This window comes from Mauremys mutica, chromosome 18 (assembly GCF_020497125.1).
Source record: "Mauremys mutica isolate MM-2020 ecotype Southern chromosome 18, ASM2049712v1, whole genome shotgun sequence".
In the NCBI taxonomy this organism is placed as follows: Eukaryota; Metazoa; Chordata; order Testudines; family Geoemydidae; genus Mauremys; species Mauremys mutica.
In genome coordinates this window covers 18,557,828-18,581,236 of record NC_059089.1, presented here as the reverse complement: position 1 = coordinate 18,581,236, position 23,409 = coordinate 18,557,828, and the positions used below count along the sequence as shown (strand labels likewise).

The 23,409-nt window shown below is 42.4% G+C and overlaps 1 protein-coding gene across 6 annotated transcripts in view; it reads right to left on the bottom strand.

Moving 5' to 3' along the window:
• Positions 1-23,409, bottom strand: part of ABL1 (ABL proto-oncogene 1, non-receptor tyrosine kinase) — a 111,967-nt gene that overhangs the window by 5,618 nt on the left and 82,940 nt on the right. For all 6 annotated transcript variants that reach the window (XM_044992605.1, XM_044992607.1, XM_044992610.1 and 3 more), the window contains 9 exons: positions 21,333-21,506; positions 20,252-20,547; positions 12,940-13,212; positions 8,152-8,236; positions 7,622-7,799; positions 4,607-4,791; positions 2,191-2,343; positions 1,476-1,565; positions 961-1,125 (listed from right to left, as the gene is read on the bottom strand). In XM_044992605.1, coding sequence (XP_044848540.1) covers positions 961-1,125; positions 1,476-1,565; positions 2,191-2,343; positions 4,607-4,791; positions 7,622-7,799; positions 8,152-8,236; positions 12,940-13,212; positions 20,252-20,547; positions 21,333-21,506 — 1,599 coding nt within the window. The remainder of the gene's footprint in view (positions 1-960; positions 1,126-1,475; positions 1,566-2,190; positions 2,344-4,606; positions 4,792-7,621; positions 7,800-8,151; positions 8,237-12,939; positions 13,213-20,251; positions 20,548-21,332; positions 21,507-23,409) is intronic.

Genomic DNA, 23,409 nt, shown 5'->3' with positions numbered 1-23,409 from the left:
AGCTGAGCAGGCACATTTAACAGGAGTTGGCAAGAACCGAGAGATCAATTTTTTATTGAGTTCTTTATTTTTTAAACTTTGCATTTTAAAATGCTCTGGATACAAATTAACTGCCTATGCTCAATGTTTTCTCATTGTTTCAACTGCCTCAAAATGGAAACTACACGCTTTGAGAAACTGATTGAAAGGTTGTTTAATTTCATGGTAGATTTTGTAAATACCTCAGCGTCCCTTGCTGAAACTATATTTGATATCTGCCAAAAGTAATACTCTTCAGTGTTTCAAAACAGACACTTGGTATGATATAGGGGTGGAGAAATACCTCCCACATAAAAGTCTGTACTGCATATACCAGAGCTCTGATCCTGAGCAGTGATCCAGCCTCTTTAGACCACTCTGGTGATGTAAAGGGGCTGGCAGCCAGGCAGATTCCTCTCTGCTGGGAATTCCCCCAGCACTGGAGCAGCTCCAGTCCTACCCTATCCCTTTGATAACTCCTGGCACAGGTATATATCAGGGTGAAGGAGATGGTGTGCTCAGAGTATTCTGTGCTCTGGCACTGCTCCACTGGGTGCCATGGGCAGCAGCTGTAGGCTAAAACAGCCCTCAGGGATGCTCTAACTTTCAGTAGGGGCTGAACCAACTAGGAATTCAGGAGGTAGACAGATAACACACAGAGGCAATATCTCCCCTTCCTGGGCTGCATGACTGCTGCAGCTCAGAATCCCCAAGAGTAATACTGAGTGCTAGCCATCTACAAGAAGTGCCAGGAGCTACCGGAATAGAGTCCCAAACCCATAGTGAACCTAGGAAGAAAAGAAGTGCCTAATGACAGAGGACACATCCAGAGAGCAGGTACCTATCATTAGGCACTTTCCCCATGTTCTCTCTGGATTTGGGCCTCCATTTAATTTCAGTCCGTCTCCCAGGAGGGGAATAATAGCTGTAGCTAGAACATACCACATTCCCCTTGTCCTTTAGGATGCGCCATCTCCGTGTTCTCACTGGCATCTTTGCTTTCAGCAGCTCTCCTGGATGATCTCGTTTTGGTCGGTAGTTCTGGAGCCTGCAGGAAGTTACTCACTACACTTCTCATGCCTTTTTTCCCCAACTCTTTCTCCACCTCTGGAAGGGAAGGAAAAGAATGATCACAAGGAAAGCAGGGGGTGGCAATGGGGTAGAGATAAAAGGTAAAAATACTAAGCTATCAACGGAGAGCAGGGGAAAAACGACAAGCTGACAGCACCCAGGGGAAGGGGGCTCAGCCAGAGGGAAGGCCTATTGGTAACAAAAATAATACAAGCATCTGCCTGCTCCATGTTTTTTACACTGGGAGGTACAACTTACAAACAAAGCTTCACTGCAAAGCAACTTTGCGGGGATGTTCAGATAAAGCAATAAACTAAGTTACAGTGCACTTATGCCATCGCCCCCATTCCTAGAAACAGTGTGATGAATGGTGCAAGTGGACTTACCGTCGGATATGCTGGATTCTTGAAACATCGTTTCAAATGCTTGGTGGATTTCAGCAAACGAGGGCCTATCAGAAGGGCTCCACTGCCAGCCTGAAAGAATACTACTATTCAGGACTTCTAACAAGCCTTACAAATATTCATTAAGCCTCACACTATCACTGTGAAACTAGTTCAATATCAGCAGCTCCCTTTTACAGACAGGGAAGCTGAGATTTAGATGTTAGCAACCTGATTTTAAGGACACTGGGCACCCTCAGCTCCCACTGACACCAGTGAGAGCTATGCCTACTCAACGCCTCAAAAAAAAAATCAACCATAAATGACATACTAATGGCCAAGGGACTAAGAAAAGTCATTCCCAAGACAATTAACAAGGCTCCCTTCCCCATCCTAGACAAAGGTGGATGCACAATCCTTTATTTAGATTCCCAGGAAAGAGGAGACAAAGAAACTTGAGTTAAACAACACACCTTCCCCAAGACCTGGACAATTCCCACTCCTAGTGGAGAAGAATGCCCCCAAGCCAAACATGGGTAACTTCGGAACATTTACATCTTCCTGGGACAGCGGAGTTTAAGACTGTAACTTTAATGGAAGACTAACAAAGGCCCCTTGTGCCATAGTGTTTTAACCATACCCTTGTATAGTACAACTACATCTTTGCAGAGCTCAATCAGCTTTGACATTTGTCTCTATATGCTTTTAGAAGACTCACATGCTCTCATGAGCTCATAGACTTTCTCAGGGCAACCTTCAGGCCGCTCCATGCGGTAGTCTTTCTCCAACAGCTCGTACACCTGAGACAGGTCAATTCCAGGGTAAGGGGACATGCCGTATGTTGCAATTTCCCATAGCAGGACACCAAAGGCTGCAATAGAGAAATCAAAAGGCTTTAGGGTTGTTTTTTAAAAAAAGAAAACCAAAACCAAACCAATAATCTTGCAAGTTTGTTTTCAGTGGATGCACGAAACAAACATTCCCTGGCACTTAAACAAGCTCCCTGTTCTGGGTGGCTCAAATTCCACGCTCAGCAGCAGCTCAGAAACTAAAGTAATGTAACGAGCTTTTTCATCAACACAGACAAGTCTCCTGCAATACGACAAGATAGAATTAGACTAATTTTTAAGGTATCAGCTGTCTCAAACCTGAATGTTTTGATATCCTTCAAGTCCTATTAAAGGCACAATTAAGAGACGCCATTGTGGATTAATTGAAACTGCTTCTCTGCTGCACTGCAGTCTCGCTGTAAATCTGACAGCTCTTCTCATCTCTATTTCCCCTTTTTCGCTTTAGGATTCCCATGTCCAATTGGTTCACTGTTTATGGGCTGCCCCCATTCTAGGAGTATCAAGATATACAGAGGAGAAAGCTGTAGTCCCTCCATTGTGACGGAATTCACAGCAATAACTGCCAACTAGGCGAGAACTAAGTGAGACAGTTTGGTTACAAGGGAAGTTTAACAGAAGGCACCACAGTCAAATAAAAATAACTTTAATGATCGGGATGCCTTTCTGTATTGAACTGTGGTGAGGATGTGTGAGTCCCATGGTTAGACAACTGAACTGGGATTCAGAGTACAAAGGATAGACCCAACACCAGTTCAACAACCTGCATGTAATTAGTTCAGTCATTGTATTCTGTTTTTAGCCTGAAGAGAAGGCAATTACAATCCTGCATAAGTACGGAAATCACATCGTATTACATGATAAACAACCAAGGGCAATTTAAACCAGACACTTCCATAAGCATCTCTGTTAGAATTCTGTCCTCAGGCAGCGGAATGAAAGTTTGTAAAATCGTGCACCGACTGCAGTTGTAGTGAGTGACTGGGAAAGGGCTCACTTTATTTTGAGTCAGATCCCAAGGACCATGGCCCTAACTCCAACTGATCAGGATTTTGCCCAATATTAATTAAAAATAACCTCACGTTTTTAGAATACCTTTTCTCCCAAAGCGCTTTATCATTTCAATGTACACAGGAATCACCCCAACCACCACTGAAGTACAGCAGTATCTTTGATGGATCATGGCAGCTGTTCAGCAGTTCACAGCAATGCCACACACAGGTTTAGGACAGCAAAAAGAAAAATCAATACCTTAACCAATAATACAGTACCCAGAGCTTTGCCGCCATCACCAGAACATTCATAGCATCAACAATCCCTTTCCAACATCCTAAGAATAAAACTCCACTCCAAGCAGAACTTTCTATAAGATGAAAAGAGAGAACAGCCGGAAGTCCACTAGACACTTCACTACTGCCAAGTTGATTTTATGTGGAAGACACTTGGGGTCAAATCTTCAGAAATTCTTACATGCCACTGAATCTTAAATGCCTAAGATCACTTACACGAATGGGTCTTAGACTCCTAAGTCACTTAGCCACTTTTGAAAATTTGCCCCTCAGATACTGTGGTGATCAGCAGCAGCATCAAACCTCGAGACAGACAGACAAAGTGCACTGGGATTTTAGGGAATCAGAATGGATGGACTTAGCCTGTCTGATATAGCCTATCTATCCTGTTCTTATTAGAAGTATTCCAGGCTCTTCAGGAGTATCAACGTGTCTTCAAGTTCTTTCTCTGCTTCTCATCTCATTCAAAGGATTCTTTTAAAAATGTACAAAAAAGGAGCTCAGAGCTATCACTAGGCACATAGAGATCATGTTTCAATATCTCAGACTCTCACCCTCATCCTAAAAGTAGCTTACAGAGCAAGTAACCTTCAACAGCATAATGCCCCAAAGTACTGTGCTATGGCATTGATTCACAGCTGGCTTAGGCACCTATCCTGCAAACACGCATCTGCTTAATTTTTACATGTGAGGACTACTCTCTCCTCTGTGAAGTTAAGCATGTATTTAACTATCTGCAGGATTGCAACCTCAGAAGGAGAAGTCCTGACCGACTAAACATGTGCAGCTCCTGGGTTTTCCTTTTAGGTCTCTCATTCAAACACTGAACCAGCCCACACCTGATTAGCTGTGACAAGGTCACAGACCAAAGTGGTTCAGCCATCAATCATCCTCTCTCTCTTTGGGATATACTTGAACAAACAGTTTTTAATATCTTGATTTTATAACCAGGAAATAAAAAGGCTGTCGTCTCATGTGCATGTAAGTAAGTTCTTACCCCAGACGTCAGACTTAATGGAGAATTTGTTGTAAGCCAGACTTTCTGGCGCAGTCCACTTGATTGGGAACTTGGCTCCAGCATGGGCAGTGTATGTATCACCTGTCATCAGCCTGCTCAGACCAAAATCTGCCACCTTCACCAAGTGGTTCTCCCCTACAAGGCAGTTTCTGGCAGCAAGATCCCTAAGAAAGCAGACAAGAAAAAATAGGCCATGAAAGGTCTTCACAATATCACACCTTTAGCAGCGGAGAGGACATGGCTTATTATTGAAGAAACCCAAGTCTTTGTATGTGTTTTTCTGTATTAGATATGTAGAAAGCAGGAGATTATTTGTTCTCTCCACTTTATAAGGCTGTCGTCAAAAAAATTGTTTAAATTAGAATACAAACTTTTTAGAAAAATTAACAGCTGCCACTGTCAGGATAAAAATCATTTAAAAATAAAGACAAGTGTCAGTGCTCATTTTAGAATTATCTTAGATTACTGAAACAAAGGATGTTTAAGAACCTCACCAGTTTTGCTGTTTATTATTTACATATCACTCAGCTTAGATAATGAAAATATACTAATCAGTTTCCGGGCTATCGCTAATCAATTTCACTACAGTTCCCAGGCTTACCATGTTTAAATCTCAACCGCACAAACTATTTTTTCCAAACATACCAACTCACATAATATACAACACAATGCAGTGCTTTCACATACTGTACTAAAGAAGTTTTATTGTACCATAAGTATACAATACCATTTGTAAAAAACAGAAAAAATATCTGTACAAAATGCAAGCAACTGGAAATACAGCATCTCTCTTTCTGATGTGAATGGGCACGCATAGGAACTGCCACAGTGGATCAGACCAGTGGGTCCATCCAGTCCAGTACTGGTCTCCGACAGTGGCCAGCACTAGCTGCTTCAGAGAAAGGTGCGAGAATCTCTGCATAAATAGTTAAGGAATAACTGGACCACAGGGAAAATTTCATCTTAAAAAAGTTAGCAACTGGTTCAAGCCTTTAACCTTTCAAATCTCTTTTTAAAACTTTACTATAATAAATCTGTATGCTTTTATTACCCCTTAAGTCTTCTTTTAATTCTGTTAAGCTTTTGGCCTCAATATCTTGTGGCAATGAGTTCCACAGGTTAGTTGTGTGTCATGGTGTAATAGTATTTCCTGGAATGAAGTTGGTGAAACAGCTAGTGCACTCCTCAGGATTCAACCCTCTCCTTTATTCTGAAAATATGCTCACTAGGTACATCAATTCTATCACCACCTAGATGGCAGGCAGGGGCTTTGACACGGACTACAAAAAGTGTATCCTGATGACCTGGACAGTCAAAGGTGGTCAACATGGACAATCATAATCTAGGGAAATCTGATTATGGAACAATTCCCCATGCCTCATACGCAGGATTCTGATTTGCAGAACAGTGGGCAACAATTGACTGAAATCTTCCTTCTATTTATACACCAGTGAGTAAGGGATGCACCGACTGCAGCTCACTAGGTCATGTATAATATAGTCAAAGTGCATTGCGTGTTTAAAATGGTGAAGTACAAGAAAGCATTTCTGCTAGTAATAGATTTTGTAAAAACCTACCAGATTGTCACATTATATTAGAAACTGATTTCACCACAAAGCTAAAGTAAGAGTCTACTTCAGATCTAAGCAAGATCTGCCTCTCTGATACTTACTCTTTAAAAAGTCACTTGCAGAACTTAAAATAAAATAAAATTAAAAAAAAAATAGTACATTTTACCAAAGGCCCATTAAGCTGTCAGGCAGTGGTCTGAATATCCCCATATCAGCGCTGATTTCTACCATGTTTGTCTAAATAAAAACTCCTCTTTATAACCCCCATTCCTACTCCTGCCTGATTCATTCAATGAAGTCACAGCCCAGCATCTGAATCCAAGGGTGTGGACTGTGACAACACCTCTGAAATAACTGGGCAGGAGGATGCGGGGGTGGCAGATTATAAGGAAGAAAACTTCTATTTTCTGAAGATATCTGGGTCATCAGCAATAACGGGAAATGAAGTGCAAGAGCATGCAAACAAATGGGATTCTGAAAACATTTTGTAAAGTTCACTTGCTACATGTTGAGGGGACTACAATCTTACAACAGCGCAAAAAGCTCGAAACTCTGATGCTGCAAATAGGTGTTAACTTTGATTGACAGGAGCATGTGAACCCAGCTTTGATGCAACATAGGAAATGTGTGTCTTACAAGGAACCTTTAGCATTTCACACATGATCCTCATATTCGTCTCTATGAAGCCATATGTACGGATTTCATATTCTAGCTAATTGGGTGGGAAAGGTCACAACTGTGCCATGGAGAAGATCTTGTATTAAATAAAACAGCAAAGACTCTCAAGCCTCCATCCAGGCTGTCTCATTACATTGCTAGGAGGTCATTTCTTCAGGCAAAGAATGCAAAGCACTAACCATAATTGCAGCACACTTAAAGGTCAAAATCTCCAGACTTTAAGACTGCAAAGATGCTTAATACACGCAATTCATGCAATAATGGAAAAGAATCGCCAAAGCAGATGAAAACAAGGAGAGGGACAAATCAAAGCACTATGAAAAGGCAGCAAGGTAGGTTTGCTGGGAACCCCAGTATGAGTATAGAGATGCCCACAGTTCTGGGGAAGAGGTCATTCTGCTGACCATTAGCTTAATAGGAATGAGAAATGATCTATTTCACAAAGAGCCATGATTTTTAGGAATCTCTGTACCTTTAAATGAGAGATGGGCCAATGTAACTACCTCACCTTACATGGCGATACCTTCACAGTATGTGTGGGTAAGAACGACCACCATGGCAGAATGGCAGTCTTGAGTTTGCCTCTTGTAGAGGGTTTTCTACAGTGCAGTGTCCCATATCAGAATGCAACACATCAAGGTGTTAGTGTAAGTTATAAGATGTGATGCACTTAGATCCCATATTGCTAGACTGAAATTCAAGGGCTTTCTGGAGCTTGAGAAGTGGGCGAGCACTCAGTGTTTACCTGTGAATGAAGTTTTTCTTCTCCAGGTACTCCATGGCTGAGGAGATCTGAGTCGCCATGTACAGTAGCACCACAGCATTCACCTCCTGCCGGTTACACTCGCGCAGATAATCCAACAGATTCCCATAAGTCATGAACTCTGTGATGATGTAGAACGGAGGTTCCCGTGTACATACCCCTGTGGAACACATTTTTGAACACAGAGTTTCTTCTAGAATGCTGATGTCTGCAGATTCTGCTCTTTGGGCAATTTAAAAGTGTGTGTATGGGAGGGAGGGGGAGAGGTGAAGGAGAGTTTCCTAAAAACTGGTTTGTTTTATATTTCCTGCTTTAGGCTCTTGCATCTTAAATGCAAGGAACAAAAAATAATTAAAATCAAGTACTACTTTTACAAATTGTGAATTTTGCGAGAGAATAAGTATCTGTATTTGCAGCCTTGGTACAGTAAGCAGCTTATCTGCTCCTTAACATCCATATCACTGCACAAGGGTTTAATTCAAATCCCTTTGCTTGGCATTTCTATCACTTACCTAATAACTGCACCAAGTTAGGATGCTTGATCTCTTTCATGACTGCGGCTTCTTTTAAGAACTCTTCTACCTCCATGGTGTCCTCCTGAATAGAAAAAGAAAAGCTTTAGCGAGGATAATATGCACAAGGTGGAAACAGATTGTAGCATGTGGACTGAAGAATCACTGCAAACTGAAGGGGTAAGCTGTGACTGTCCCAAAACTACTGCTCCTTACTCCAGCTGCATCATGCTGCTGGGTGGGGCTCGATCCTCTGTTTAACTGGTCTACTGTCATTCTTACACCACCTCTTTTGGCACACAAAAAACTATTTCCCCTTTTGTGGCAGGCCCTCTCCTGCAGGGAGATTATCTGCTTAGAGAAGCCCATTTAGAGTTCACATCTTTGGAAAAAGACTGACGGCACTTGTTCATGCCACAAGAAATAGTACTAGGGTGACAAGAGGTGAATGAGGCAAGATGACAGATGAGAACAAAAGGCAAAATGCTACACATGCAGATGCCTGAGGCTACCTGCATCCATGATGGACCACCATTTCAACGACTCAGAGTCCTGTTGACTGGGTCTGTGACAACTGATGGTGGTTGCTTCACAACTGAAGAGTGCACGTTTTATGGCTTATGAATTTGTTCCTGGCTTTTAGAGTCTAATCTGTGAAGTAAATGTTCTGGCTAGATGTTGCTGCGTATTATTTGTTAGGTGTCATTAAGTTTCTCGCAATTATACAAAACAAAGGAAGATACTGTCTTTATTTGAAAGAACAAATATTTCAAAACAAATGTGCACTGGAAGGCCAAAAGGTCATTTCAAAGTGGTTCAAAAATATGTTTTTAAATACAACTATTCTTTCTATATCAATGTTTCTTTCACTAGTGGATTAATGCTGATAGGCTTCAGAGAAGAAGTGTTTTAAGGAGGGATTGCAAGGGATTTGCTGCTGCTGGTAAGGCTGATAACATGGGTATGGCTGCTGCTGTAGACCTAGCTGGTACTCTATTTCGTTGTTAGCACCGATAGTTCTATTCAAACAGTTTCACTCCATCATTTACTGTTCCTTTACGAATTGGTACTGTTTGATTGGCAGCTGTAGTTTCCTGACACTGTCAATACTACACCGTTATGAGGTTCTTGGGAACAGAAATTTAAACCATTTCCTTAAGCAAAGGACATTGGGTTAATAATCAGAGTTTCAGAATGATCCTAAATACTTGCCTATCTCATGTTTGATATGTAAACACCACCAGGATCATTCTGTACAGAAGATTGCTCTTATCCTTCAAAGAAAGAGGTAGCAGAAAGGAACCAAACAGAGAATTACTGTAACAATTAGTTTGATCATCTAGTACTCAAGAAAAGTACCAGATGTATCCAATTTCAATTTCCAATTATATCACATCACAGATCAGCTACAGCAGTGTCAGCAGCATGATGTGCTTCCTTAGCACAGCACAGTCATATACCTCAACCTTGACCTGAAGAGACCACCTCCAGGGGTATCAAGGTAGCTAAAGCTGCATGACCAGTTCAAATCACCGGCCTCTCTGCTAAGAAAAAGAACAAGGATTTCATCATGTCTGTCATGACAGATGTAAACTAGATATCTCTGCGCTATGAAAAGGACTGAGATGATCAGCTCATTTTACAATGGGACATGAAAGTGCCTTCACATGGCAATAATTTTTGGTCACAATCAGCAGCAGGTTGGATTCAAACTAATGACCTAGAGGTTAGAAAGCTTTGTCTCCAATTGCCAATCCATTCCCTGAGCTATCCTCCACCAATAACATTGTGTTTCTGTTATCTCAGATCTGTGTGTGACATGAAATAAAGAAGGTGCCTCAGCCTTAACACTGAATTTTCTTGTTTTAGTTAGCATGTGGCATCAAAACTATAACCATATATTATAAACGGAACCCTTTTTAATCAATAGCAATGCTCACCATCAGTCCAGTTACTGCCTGAGAGGCTGCTCTGTAAGAACTAAACTGAGGAAGGTTTAGCGAAAGGATACAACATTCCTCTCATTGCTTTAAAACTGATTCCAAACTGGAATAGCCAGCTCACTAGTGAGTATTCTTTCAACCCCAAACAACACCGGCTTCGGTTCTTTTGGGGTCTTAAAATACTCAAAAACACCTGACATTCTGGCAAGGATATCTTGATTTTCCAGTGGAATATGCTGGTGGAAAATGCACAAGCACTAACAGATTCTCTAGCACCATGCAATTAAATGTGATGGAAGCACAGAATGTGTCACTTTGGGCCCTTGTTTTCTCTCTGTATAAACGACTTTGGTTCAGCAGGCTCTGAGCTACTTCTAACCAGCTTAAAGAAGACTGGGTAACAAACGGGCTGCAGTGAGATGCAAGGGAAATAATTCATCAAGCACTAAGGATATCAGAAGAACCAAGGATGTTTCCCCCCTAGTTTTTCCTTTCATTATTATTTCTAATATACAGATCTGGGGCATGGAGGGAGACAAGGAAAGGCAAGAGAGCTTTGGAAAATATTCTCTTAACGGACAATAAAATGAGTGCTTTGGGTTTCCCTAAAGAAGCAACTGAACACTTGGCTATTCCTGCTGGAGTTGGAATATAAATGTGAGGTATTCAAATATTCCCTGAAACTTTGAAGATAGTCATAATCCCATCTGTCAGAGAGTAGACTGATGGATTTAAGGAAGGTGGCTTATGAATTTGCTTTTAAGTATGGTTTAGTGTGCATAATTTCAGATTACAGCGCTTCTTCAGTCTCTTTTAGGGTGTTCGAACATTTCCCAGGGGAGGATGCTGCTCTGGATTACATTATGAACCATTTTCAGTCATAAAATATTTACTTGGCATATTTGAAACAGTCACGGTCCTTATCAAGGTAGCTTTTTCTGACGCACAAACACGGAGATTTTACGGGATAACACTGTGCCTTTGCTGCTAGAGGTTTTCATCAAAGCAAACAAGAAAGGAATGCAAAATTATTTGAGGTAAGGGGGGGAAAAAAGCATCTTTGAAACACCCCTTAACCCTCAAATACCACAACATCAGCAAAATTGGAGATGGCTACAATAAACTCAGTGTTTCAGGACAACAACTGGTGTCTCATTATTCCTCTACCTAGATATTTTGTTTTGCTTGTCAAATCCCTTTTCTAGCAACACTATGGGGTTCAAGGCAGAATTCTTCCCAGCATTCTCCTGTGCAAATGAGATAGAATCACACTTTAACACTAGGTGTCACTCTCTCCATATATAAAGAGGAAAGGGGACTTGAAGTGTTATTTTTCTTTGGATGAAACCAAGTGGGGAACAGTAACTTATAACAGGAACCTTCAAAACCAACTAATTGCCCAAATAATCACCTTCTGAAACCACAACCACCCAGCAACACTCTGGTAGCCAGAATTCAAGGGGTTAAAAAAAAAAAGATCCCTTTCCCCAGGTCCAGGACACATTTTTATTCACAGACATAAAGCATATATACATTCCTCTCCATTTAATGATTTCCAACATGAAAGCTTTCATTTGTTATTGTTTCCGCCCCACCACACCACACTGCAACTCCAGCAATGATGGCATAGTCTGAAGCTCGCATTTGAATTCCTAATAGTAAGAGTTTATGCTATGTGGATGGAAGGCACTATGGGATCTCAATGTGCTTTTTTTTTGGTTTATAAAAATCAAACCTCAATGCCTCTGTGCGCTAGGTAAGTGTTATCCCCATTTCACAGATATAGAGAGACTAAGTCGCAGAGGCAGGAACAGAACCTGATTCTCTGACTTTCAGTCCAAGCCACAAGGGTATGTCTTCACTACCGGCCGGATCCGCAGGCAGGGATCGATTTATCGTGTCTAGACTCGATCCCCAAGTGCTCTCCCGTCGACTCCTGTACTCCAGCTCGGTGAGTGGCGCAGGCAGAGTCGACGGGGGAGCAGCAGCAGTCGACTCACAGTAAGTCGATCTAAGTACATCGACTTCAGCTACGCTATTCACGTAGCTGAAGTTGCGTAACTTAGATCGATCCCCGCCCCCCCCCGGGTAGACCAGGCCTAAGAGTCTAATCTATTTTGGTTGTGGATAATTAATCCAGAAAGTTCCTTCCCCTCATCCTAAATCTTTTAACAGTGAACAGCTACTGAAATGCCTATTTTCTAGGTGCACAAGGAGTTCGTCTTTTGGGGAAGGCACATGATGTGACTAGAACAATTAAGGTATCCGAAGTACCAGTGAAGCATGATCTCTAATTACATTGCCTGTTTCACATCCCACAGTAATCTTTACCAATGTGTGTCAGTTATGTGGCAGCTCACCTTTGCAGCTCTCCTTCCCCAAAATGTGAGAAACACACATGTCCAAGGCTTTAGCCTGGTTATTGGACACAATAAGGTCCTGCCTATATTACAAGTCGGAACAACATCGTAAGCAGCTTCCCTGACTTGGTTGTAACTGTTGTGTGGATGGAGCCTTGGAAAACAATACACAAAGCCCTGTGCAGATACAAAATTTGGTCTGTGGATATAAAGTAGATATCCACAGTTCTGTAGGGCTCTAACAGTACAAATGGTCCAACTCTCTCAAACAAAAAATAATTAGAAGAGGCTGAAAAATACAGTTAAGTAACAGCCACAGATGTTCTAGACCAGATGTAAGCAAAGGAAGGATTCAACAATTTGAATCATCTGACCCTGCCTGAGGAAGACAGACAGAGACCGCTACCCAATACCAGGCTTCAGAAGGGGTAGCATAAAACTTGCATTCCAAGTGGAAGGCTATGAATAGAAGCTTTAGTTCCTACCTTTAAGGTCTTCACAGCCACTGTAAGGTTATATTTCTTCCACACTCCTTCATACACCTCTCCATACTGGCCCCCTCCAAGTTTGTGCTTCATGGTGATGTCGGTTCTCTCAATCTCCCACTTGTCATAGTTTGGAGACACTCCGTAGATAGTGGGCTTGTTGCGCTTGGGTGCTGGGTAGTGTAGAGTGGTGATGAGCCCATCTGCTACAGTCGAATGGTGATGGACCAACTCTGCCAAAGTGTTGAAGCGGCTCTCTGAGGAGACATACAGCTGAAAAGCAACCACGAGAGAGAGAGTGTTCATTCACACAACACAAACAGGGTATTGATAAAATTGCTTTAACATGCAAACACATTATATTTTGCTTTCCTGATATTATATTTTGTTTTTGTTTTACTGTTGCTTACCACCTCAAGCTGCCATCTGGTTAGATCTCACAAGCTAAGCAGAGTTGAGAATGACCAACACTCGGATGGGAAAACCTCTGGTGTAGATGACTGAGCAGGCAATAATCTTTCCTCTGAGTCAATATGGATCCAGTGGCCTCGAATAGCGTTCTGGATCACCCTGCTGCTGTTGGAAGTGCTCTCTTTCAAAGGAGGCCCTGGCCACTTGTGGGCATTTAAGATCCCATTCACTTTTCTGAAAAGTGGGATTGTTAACCCTAATGTCCTGACCAAATATCTACCTTCCTAAATTCCCTTTGAAGTTTCAGTAGAACACCATATTCCTCTTCACTCTTGTGCTACAAGATTGTGTAGTGCTGCTGTGTGGCATTAAACAGCTGGGCTGTTCCAATTCAGTGATGGCTGCAGAGCAACAACACACTCTGGATGAGAGATGCTATACAGATGTAAGACCATTGCCATTGAACGTGAGCCTCCTGTGGAACAGTATACTGCACATGCTTCTCTCTAGGTCTCTTACACATTTAGCAAGCTTGATGCATTTTGAAACTAAAAATCCCTTAAAAATGCTGGACAAGTGACTCCAGAGTAACACACTGCATTCCCAGTGTTCAAATTCCAACCCAACTCTCTACTCCTTGGGCTCATGGAAGCTGGTAACATGGGGAAAGGATGCCGATAATCCCTAAACTAGAGAAGGGGAATGTTTCACTCCACCAGCATATTGGTCTGTGCTGGAAGCAGCACGTGGAAAGTGGCAGAGTTCCTCTTTTCAACTGAAGGATGGAGCCTTGTCATGGAGCCAATTCAAAGAAGAACATCACCAGCCTAGCAGGAGGCGGAGCAGTAGTGTGCCTATCAGACAAGGGAGATGCATCTGCAACAGGGAAGCTGACGGGAATCAGAGGGGAAAGTGAGGCCTAGCATAGTCTATCTTAAACCCTGCTAATCCCACTGGCTTTCTGGATTTGTGTTTGGTTCAGTGCACCCACGCAGGGGAGGGCTGGGGACTGGAGATGACAGAATGTCTCTCTGAATGAGTCAGAGAAGGTGAGAGGGAAGAGATTGGGAATAAGGAGAAAGGAAACCAGACAGCAAGCCTTAAAATGAGGAAGCTTTATGGTGCAAGAAAAGTTTTCTCCCAGCATCCCCCCAAATCTCATGAAACACACAAACAGGTCAGCCAAATGGTTAAATACATATAGTAACCCTTAAGGTTAGTCACAATGGGCAGAAGCTTCCAGTGCTCCAGGGACTTATCTGAAACAATGCAAAAAAGGTAAAAGCTCAACCAGACACAGCATAACCCAGAGGGCAAAACTGAAATGTGTAATCTGCAGTGATGGCCCCATGTTCTCTGTCAGTCTCTGTACCGCAGCATGAGTCACAAATACGTTATGCTGTTGCAGCCCTTTGTGTCTATTATCTTTCAGGCTAAACAAGAATTACAGGAGTCTTGTCCTCTGTAAAGTTTCTGGGAAATGTAACATCTATGCAAAATTTGGTGCCTAGAAGATAATTGTGCTGTAGGGACACCCTCCTCCACTGATATGGGGCCATAATCCTGGTCTAAAATGGCATTTCCTCTGAGGAAAATATCCTTTGAGCTATTGGAAGAGAGGCATACGTGCATGCCCAACTGCTAGTCTTTCTATAAAACCACTTGAATAGAAGCCACAAAATTAACCGTTCAGGGGATAACACAATGACTAATGGACACACACAGACATTCTGAGCTGGGGAGTTTTGCACAATGAACTGTGGAGATCTACAGTCCCTTCTTCCTTTTCTTTAGCTGCCTTCGCCATTGGTAAGGCTCATGCAGGAAGTCTGTATCTATATAGAAGGTAGAGTTGGCTCAAAAGGGAACGTTTTCTAACCCCCTACAAAAGTCAAGACAACATTCTTCAGTACAGTGCAAAAAAACCTTCATAATAGAAGAGGTGAAAGCACTTTTAGCACACAAATAGAAAAATGAACCAACATAAATGATGCAATGCAGCACAGCAAGAAACAGCCACCTATTAGTGGAGCAGCCTAGCGGGACTAGGACTCCTTTATCAACTATTCCAAGCTACTACAACCAATGTTTTAAGCAGACAGTATCTGTATGAAAGCAACTTCTCTGATACTAACCATTTAGACATCACATTGATGGGTGCAACAAAGAATGTAATTAGATTATAGTTCAAGATCCCTCTGGCACACGGTGTGCTGACAGTCCTTTGCATTAAAAAACTGTGCTCTTGGTCTTATAATGTTGGTTTCATTTTACAATCTCGAAGCACTTTATATATTGGAATTGAACTTCACAATATTCCTGTGTGGCAAAATATATGCCCATTTTACATTTCTACTGGCATTGGGTTTTGGAAAATATTGTTTTTAATCTAAATTTTAGGCCAAATTGGATGGTACAGTGTTTCTTTAAATCCAGATGAGGAAAGTGAGACACGGAAGTTAAAATGACTTCCCAAAGGTCACACACAGAGTCCACAGCAAAGCAGGAAATAGATCTTCGGATTCCTCTGTCCTCAGCTCAGATCCCAAGACTACACTTCCTCACATTTTTGCATGCACAAAATTTACTATTCATGAATGGATCCAAAAATAAAAACTTCACTGTACAAACTTTTCTGTAGACAGGGCTTTTCTATCCTCTTGATGCTCAAATCCTAAATTCAATCCTGAACGCTTTACTTCCCCACCAGCACTAATGGAAACCAGAATTATGCTGATGTGTTCAAATCTACATCTGGAATTTGTGGCATGCATCAGAAGAAAATGAAACAAACAGCAGCTATGAATGGTTATGCTACGCAATAAGCCACATAAACATTGTGACCAAATATTCAGTGCTACCTCTCTCTTCCTCAGACCTCTTTCCCCAAATATTCACCCGACCTGTTTGTCAAAGAAATTGCACCAGGGACCCTCTGTTGCTGCTGACAGCAGACCTTGTATAGACATAATGGATTTTAAGCTTCTGCAACGCATGGGGTCACATGGAATGTTCATATAAATTGTTTACTGGCTGCACTGCTGATACGCTGCCCAGGCAATTCTTGTATATCCTCAGAAAAACCATGATGCTGGCCCTGCTTCGAGGGTCTCCTGTCTGTTCTGCCTGCACAGATTAGCTGCTCATCAAGCTGCATTCCCTTCTCTGCTATGGCTTTTTAACATTCACCCACTCCCAGGAAAGTCTCATTGGATTCCAGGGCTGATCCACCCTGCCTTCTGATGCATATGTAACCTCAACAGATTTCATCATCCACAACTGCAAAAACAAAATTAAAATATATGAACACCACCACAAAACAAAAAGTGCACAGGTAGCCATGAAAAAGCATCAGGGTTTCAGTGATGGGTTTCCATCATGGTCACTTACTGGAAGTCCAAGAGGAAACAGAGAGAACCATATAAGATGCACAGTCCTGTGACCCTATATGCTGAGAATGACAAGATTTTAAAGCCAGCTCGACAATGCTGTTTGATTTGGTTACTCAATAGGAGGACTTGGCCTCAAGTGCAACCAAACTCAGGAAAATCAAACTCTCTGGAGCACGGAAGTGGCTTACCCTGAACCTGGCTGCCCTATGCCAACCAGCCAAGAAGGAACATTTTTAATACCTTCCTTAAAGTAAGGCAGATGTGGCCTGGGTGAAGATGAGCCAGTGAAGATCTTATTTTCTAAGCTGTTGAACCCCCGTGGGTTTGATTTAAATGGTGCTAAAATTAAAAAGTAGTCATCTCTCTCTGGCCTTTCCTATACCCTTCAATTTTCCTTTGGAAAAAAGCTGAATAAAAGCTGTGCTATGCAAGGCACATTTTTATGCCAAGCAGCAGTTGTTCCACACATTTTTGTAATACCTCCTTCTCCTGACACTGCGTTCACTCAGTCACAGGATATGATCCCACCACCACCATTCATCCTAACTGTAGTGCTTGCAGTATTAAATTCCTCAGATGGGCTGACTAACGATACAGCAAGCTGAGAAGGCCCCAGATGCCCAGAGAGCTATGGGGAAGGGCTTTGCCATTTGCTTTTCCTTTTGGAGAGAGATGATTTACTGCAGAGTGGTTAATACAATTTGATACCCAGCAGTTCAGAATGCAAGCGTCCGGCCTGGCCAGTTCACCTGGCAAGGACTTGGACATTAGCTCTGTCCCTGGTAGAGACCACATTACCTTCTTCCCCTCCCCCGCCATAGCTTTTGGATTGCATGTGACTGTCAGCTACAGGTTTGTTTTAATGAATTCTGCTTGTCTGTGCCTATTCTCAACAATGTCGATTAGAACAACTCTGGGGAAAACAAACCATTAACCTGCTTAGTATAGATCTGAGCTGATTACATGAGCTCTGCTTGACTGTTTCCTGGGATAAAACAGCACTGCCAAGATGCAAGCTTCCAAGTACCAAACCCTTCAAATGCTACTATGGGGATCACGTGGCACGACATCTTGCAGTGAACTGGTCATGGAGCTATGTTCATTTGCAACATATAAGGATCTGGCTCAACATCTTCATAAGCAAGCAACACACATCCCCAATACCAATTTGGAAAGAAGCAACATCAAACTTCTAGACACAGAGAAAGGATAATATTCCTGACCATCCTTTAAGAGGGCTTGTCTATATGAACACTTAGGGTACAGCTATACTGCACTCTAACTACAGGCTCAGACTCAGGTTGGGGCCCAAGCCCCCCTTCTGTCCAAACACGAGCACGAAGGACCCAGATTCGAGGACACTATGGAAAGGGGGGAAGAGGGCTGAGCCCGAGTCCCTCTGTGATTCTGGTCCAAGCCCCGTCATTTTGCAGTGTGGACACAAGTCAAGCCGCAAACCTGAGTCAGAAGGTCTGAGAAGTGCAGTATGGACACATTAGCAGGGCTGAGACACCCAGGTCCAACAACTGTAACCCAGGTTTACAATGCAGTATGGATGCTCAAGTGCGGGCTTGGAAACACTGAGTTTATAAGCCCAGGTTCCAAAGACCCAGGTTTACAATGCAGTGTAGACACCCCCATGGCAAGCCTGGACATAATCTACCTGGCATGAGCCTGCCGTGCATTAAAAGTTCCCTAGTATGCTTTAATCTACTCCCATTTCAAAGCGTGGTAGATCAAAGAGCGCTACAGAACTTTTAGTACGTGGCAGCAAGGGTCCACATGGACACAGTGGGCGGCAGGCTAGTCTGAGATAGACTGAAACCCCAGCTTGCCACAAACTAAAGGTTATATAGATAAACTAAGTACATAGCACAGACCATTTCACTTTGCTAATTTCAACCATGCGGAGCTTGGCTGCATCCTGAATGAGAGAAGAGCGGGAGAAAAGACCACAATACCTATACATTGCCTTGACAAACCTTACAACATTACCCTAATTACAAAGCTTTTCATCAAAGCAGCAGAGAAGCATTTTCATTACAGAACATTTGCTTTTCTATAAGCTTCTTTCATACTTAAAGTGTCTTAAAATGGTTTTACACAGTGATGAGTTAGACAAATAGAGAAGCCATTAAGTACTCAGCACTGCAGAAACTAGAGTTTGTTTTACTGACCTGACCCTGCACCAGTGGAATAAAAGAGAGTTTTGCCACTGAAGTCAACGGGAACAGGCCCTTACTGGGCAAAGGAAAGCTGGCCTGGACCACGACCATGGAACCCCTTGTTGCTGATTTTTTTAAATGTATGTATTCTTAAATGGCACAGGATCTTTAAACTACTAGATATTGGCAGAAGGGGCCTCATGGAGAACACCAATAGCCATGCCCCCCGAGCCACACTGCAACATCCTATGTAGACTGGATTTAAAGAAACACTGCATGATCCAACAGGGCCTAAAATTTAGATTAATTAAAAACAATATTTTCCAAAACCCAGTGCCAGTAGAAATGTTTTGATGAAATTCAAACAAAAACCTAAGGAAAACAACACTTTAAAACAAACATTTCTCTGCAGCATTCACAAGCTGATTACAGTAGCACTTGCTAGTGCACAAGAACCCGAAAGTGAATGAGATGAGAAACTGGCCATGTACAACAAGTGAAACTACAGTGCTAAACCTTTCTTTCATTATCCAAGATGACATGAAGAACAGAAGGCAAAAAGCAATAAAAAACGATAGCACATCAACTGTTGTTGTAGCTGTATTGAACCCGGAATATTAGAAAGACGTGGTGGATTATCAGAACAAATTTTGTTTGTGTGAGAGACAAGCTTTTGAACTTACAAAGAGCTTCTCTTCAGGTCTGGGATTCCCAGTTTGTTTAAAAGGGTCATTTAACTGGGATTTCCAGACCCAAAGAAGAGCTCTGGGTAAGTGTGAAATCTTGTCTCTCTCACCAACAGAAGCCGGTCCAATAAAAGATATTGCCTCCCTCGCCTTGTTTCTGTAATGATAGAACATGATAGCTTTTCAATTATTTTGGTTCCAATAACCTGAAGTGTTGTTAGGAACATAGATACAGAGACTATTTTTAAAAGACATGACGTCTAACTTGACAGTGTCCTTTTAAGTCCATATTATGCCACTTGAACCTATGGAGCAAAATTCATTCCTGGTATAACTCCACTAAAGACATTAATGGAGTTTCATCAGGATTAATCTGGCCCAAGGTTTTCACAATTGAGACATACTAATACCTATTAGGGGCTTGTTAAAAGGAGACATTCTCCCAAAGTTCTGCTGACACATGGTTATAATAATATCTGAAGTGCTCTTTGTTTAGATGTTGTAGGTCAATATGTAGGACCTGATTCTACTCCTGCTGAAGTCAACGGCAAACCCTCAGTTGACTTCAGTGGGAGCTGTACTGGGCCCTTGCTACAGCAAGCAGTTGAAGTGGACCAGAATGGTTTTTCCTTTGCAGTTTGCAAGGTTTAACTCCTACCTTTCCATCAGATGCAGTGTTTATCCTGTAGTGGTACACCCTTCCCTCGTATCTCAGTGATATAGACCTCTGTCCTGGGCTGCTCTCGCTCTCCCGCACCAGAAAGCTGCCATTGATTCCGCTGCTCAGCAGGTACTCGGCGGCATTACGCGACACTGGTCCATGGTACCAGGAATGTTTCTCCAAACTATTCACTGGGGTGATGTAGTTACTTGGTACCCAGCCCTGCCCATTCTTTGTTTGGGCCTCACACCATTCCCCGTTATGATTGTAGCCCAAGACACGGAGCTTTTCACCTTCACATAAAAACAAAATATAATTAGACATGGCAAACCTGGGATGGGAGAGAAAAGCTACGTTCCTTCTGGCTCACACATCACCATCCAAAGTTCTGCAATCAGAATATATGCACTGATTCAGCAGAGAACCTAAGCATGTGCGTGCCTTTAAACACAAGTATAACCGTCAAAGCCAATAGGACTACTCACATGTTTAAAGTTACATACGTGCTTAAATGCCTTGGTAGACTTAAAGGCCTAAAGTTAACAACTCTCTCGCTAATGCGTGAACCAGAATAGAATCCAGCAAACTCTACCTGAGCTACATTGGCTCTGCAGGGCTAACAAATGGGAGAAAAAGGAGTAAAAAAACTTATTGATTAGCAAGGCAAGCAGATGTGGTTTCAAGTACACATATGGCATAGAACCTCGGAGTAAGGAGGGGATATTTTTATATAGTCACTTTTCAGAGAAGAGCTGCATTTTAATGAAACAGTTATAAAGCTACAGACCATCCCTGAAAAAGTACTTTAAAAGTACAGTTAAGGTTTAATCCAGCTTTAAATCCTTGCTTCCACTGAAGGGCTTAATTTTAGTATACAATTTTCTTCCCCCAGTGCACACTTTAAGCAGACTATTTCAAAGGCTCTTTCCTTGTGTCTTAATTTGTTTTAGGACAATATCCCCTACAATGATTACACTGATTTGTTTCATAGGGATTATGAACTCAAATATTCCTGACTGCCTTCATTTTCTTGTTCCTTGTCGCAGATGCTCTAAAGCACCCCCTGGAGCTCTCTTACCTTTAGTTATGCTGAGAGTGTTGTCCCCACTCGCCACAAAATCATATAGTGCAACAAAAAGATTGGGGTCATTTTCACTAGGACCAGACAGGAGGTTTTCCTTGGAGTTCCAACGGGCTGCTTCACTCAGACCCTGAGGCTCAAAATCGGATACTACTGGCCTCTGAAGGGCTTCTGGAGGAGAAGAGAAAAAAGAAAAAAATAGGCTCAATCTTACTGATAAAAGCCATCTGTTTTTTTGCACCCATTATGAGTTTCTCGTTTATTTCATTTCTTGACATCTGTGGTCCTCATGTACATGGGCAGAGGGCAAAAATGGTCATTACCTTAATACAAATCGTATGGAGCATATGGAGCACTCTCACTCCCCAGCTTTGTGCAATAGGGTCCCCACATTCTTTTCTGTAACATGTATTTTCCCTGCCTTGGTGAAGAGAGGACATCTTTTCTCCCTCTCAATAAATTTCTATTCACGTAGCCTGCCTGCTGCTTTGCAAGTCATAGACTCTTAGGACTGAAAGGGATCTTGAGAGGTCATCTAGTCCAGTCCCCTGCACTCATGGCAGGACAAATTATTATCTAGACCATCCCTGACAGGTGTTTGTCTTGGCTCAAATACCTACTGGATGTCAGATTTATTTATTTATTTATTAAGAACAAAGGTAAATCTGCTATTTTTTTCTAATAAATAAAAAACATCAAAAATCCCAAATCATTATAAGACACACAGGACAATGATTATGGTGCACAATATACAGAGGTTACTACTACAAATACTTCTACTTTAAAAATTATAAACTATTCAATAGAAAAAGCCACCCAAAATTTCAAGCTAGTCCAAGCACAGCAGAGAACCTTCAAGCTGCTGCAAATTTCTCCTAACTGTTGTAGAATGGATTAGTTCGGCATACACCCAACCCCACCTCTGCTGCCACAAATAAGTTCTAAGCCTTTCTTTTGGGGTTCACATGGCAGCAGCTTGGAGGGGGGCATCTCAGGCCAGGAGTATACAGTAACTTCTCACTTAAAGTCGTCCCAGTTAACATTGTTTCATTGCTGATCAATTAGGGAACATGCAATGCTCCCTTCTAATGTTGTTTGGCAGCCGCCTGCTTTGTCCATTGCTTGCAGGAAAAGCAGCCTGTTGCAGCTAGCTGGTGGGGGCTTGTAACCAGGGTCGACCGGCAGCCCCCCCATCAGCTCCCCTTATCAACTTCCCGCTCCCCTAAATTCCATGTGCTGCAGCCGCCCAGCTGGCTATCAAGGCAATTCAGCTGTCCCTCCCCGCACTGCCATGTGCGGCTCCTGCCCTCTGCCTTGGAGCTGCTCCCAGAGACCCCAGCTTGCTGTGCAGGGGAAAAAGGGGGGGGGCTAATGTCAGGGTGTCCCCCTCCCCCCTGTTCCTGTATCCCGTTTACCCCTTCTCCATATATAGCAGGGAGGGGACACGAATGGAGAGAGAGAGAGAGAGCGCTTGGGGCAGCAGCTGCTGTCTCAACTTCCTGATCCACTTAAAAAGACAGTAGCAAAGAATCCTGTGGCACCTTATAGACTAACAGACGTTTTGCAGCATGAGCTTTCGTGGGTGAATACCCACTTCTTCGGATGCAAGCTATTCACCCACGAAAGCTCATGCTGCAAAACGTCTGTTAGTCTATAAGGTGCCACAGGATTCTTTGCTGCTTTTACAGAACCAGACTAACACGGCTACCCCTCTGATACTTAAAAAGACAGTGCACTTAAGAGTGGGTCAGCTTATTTAAAGGGGCAGTGTGTATCTTTCTCTCTCTCTCTCCCACACACAATGTCTGTCTCTGTCTGCTATGCTGTCTCCCCTCCCTCCTGTTCATGCTGCCTTGTGTGAGAGGCTACATTAACAATGTGTTAACCCTTGAGGGCTCAGCCGAGTGCTAGTTCATCATTTACCAGCAAGGCATTCCCTGGGAAATATCCCTCCCTCTTTCACCATCTAACCACCTCAACCAAGCTTCACAATTATCATAGCTGTGAACAGTATTAAATTGTTTGTTTAAAACATATACTGTGTGTATATGTATATAATATATAGTTTTTTATC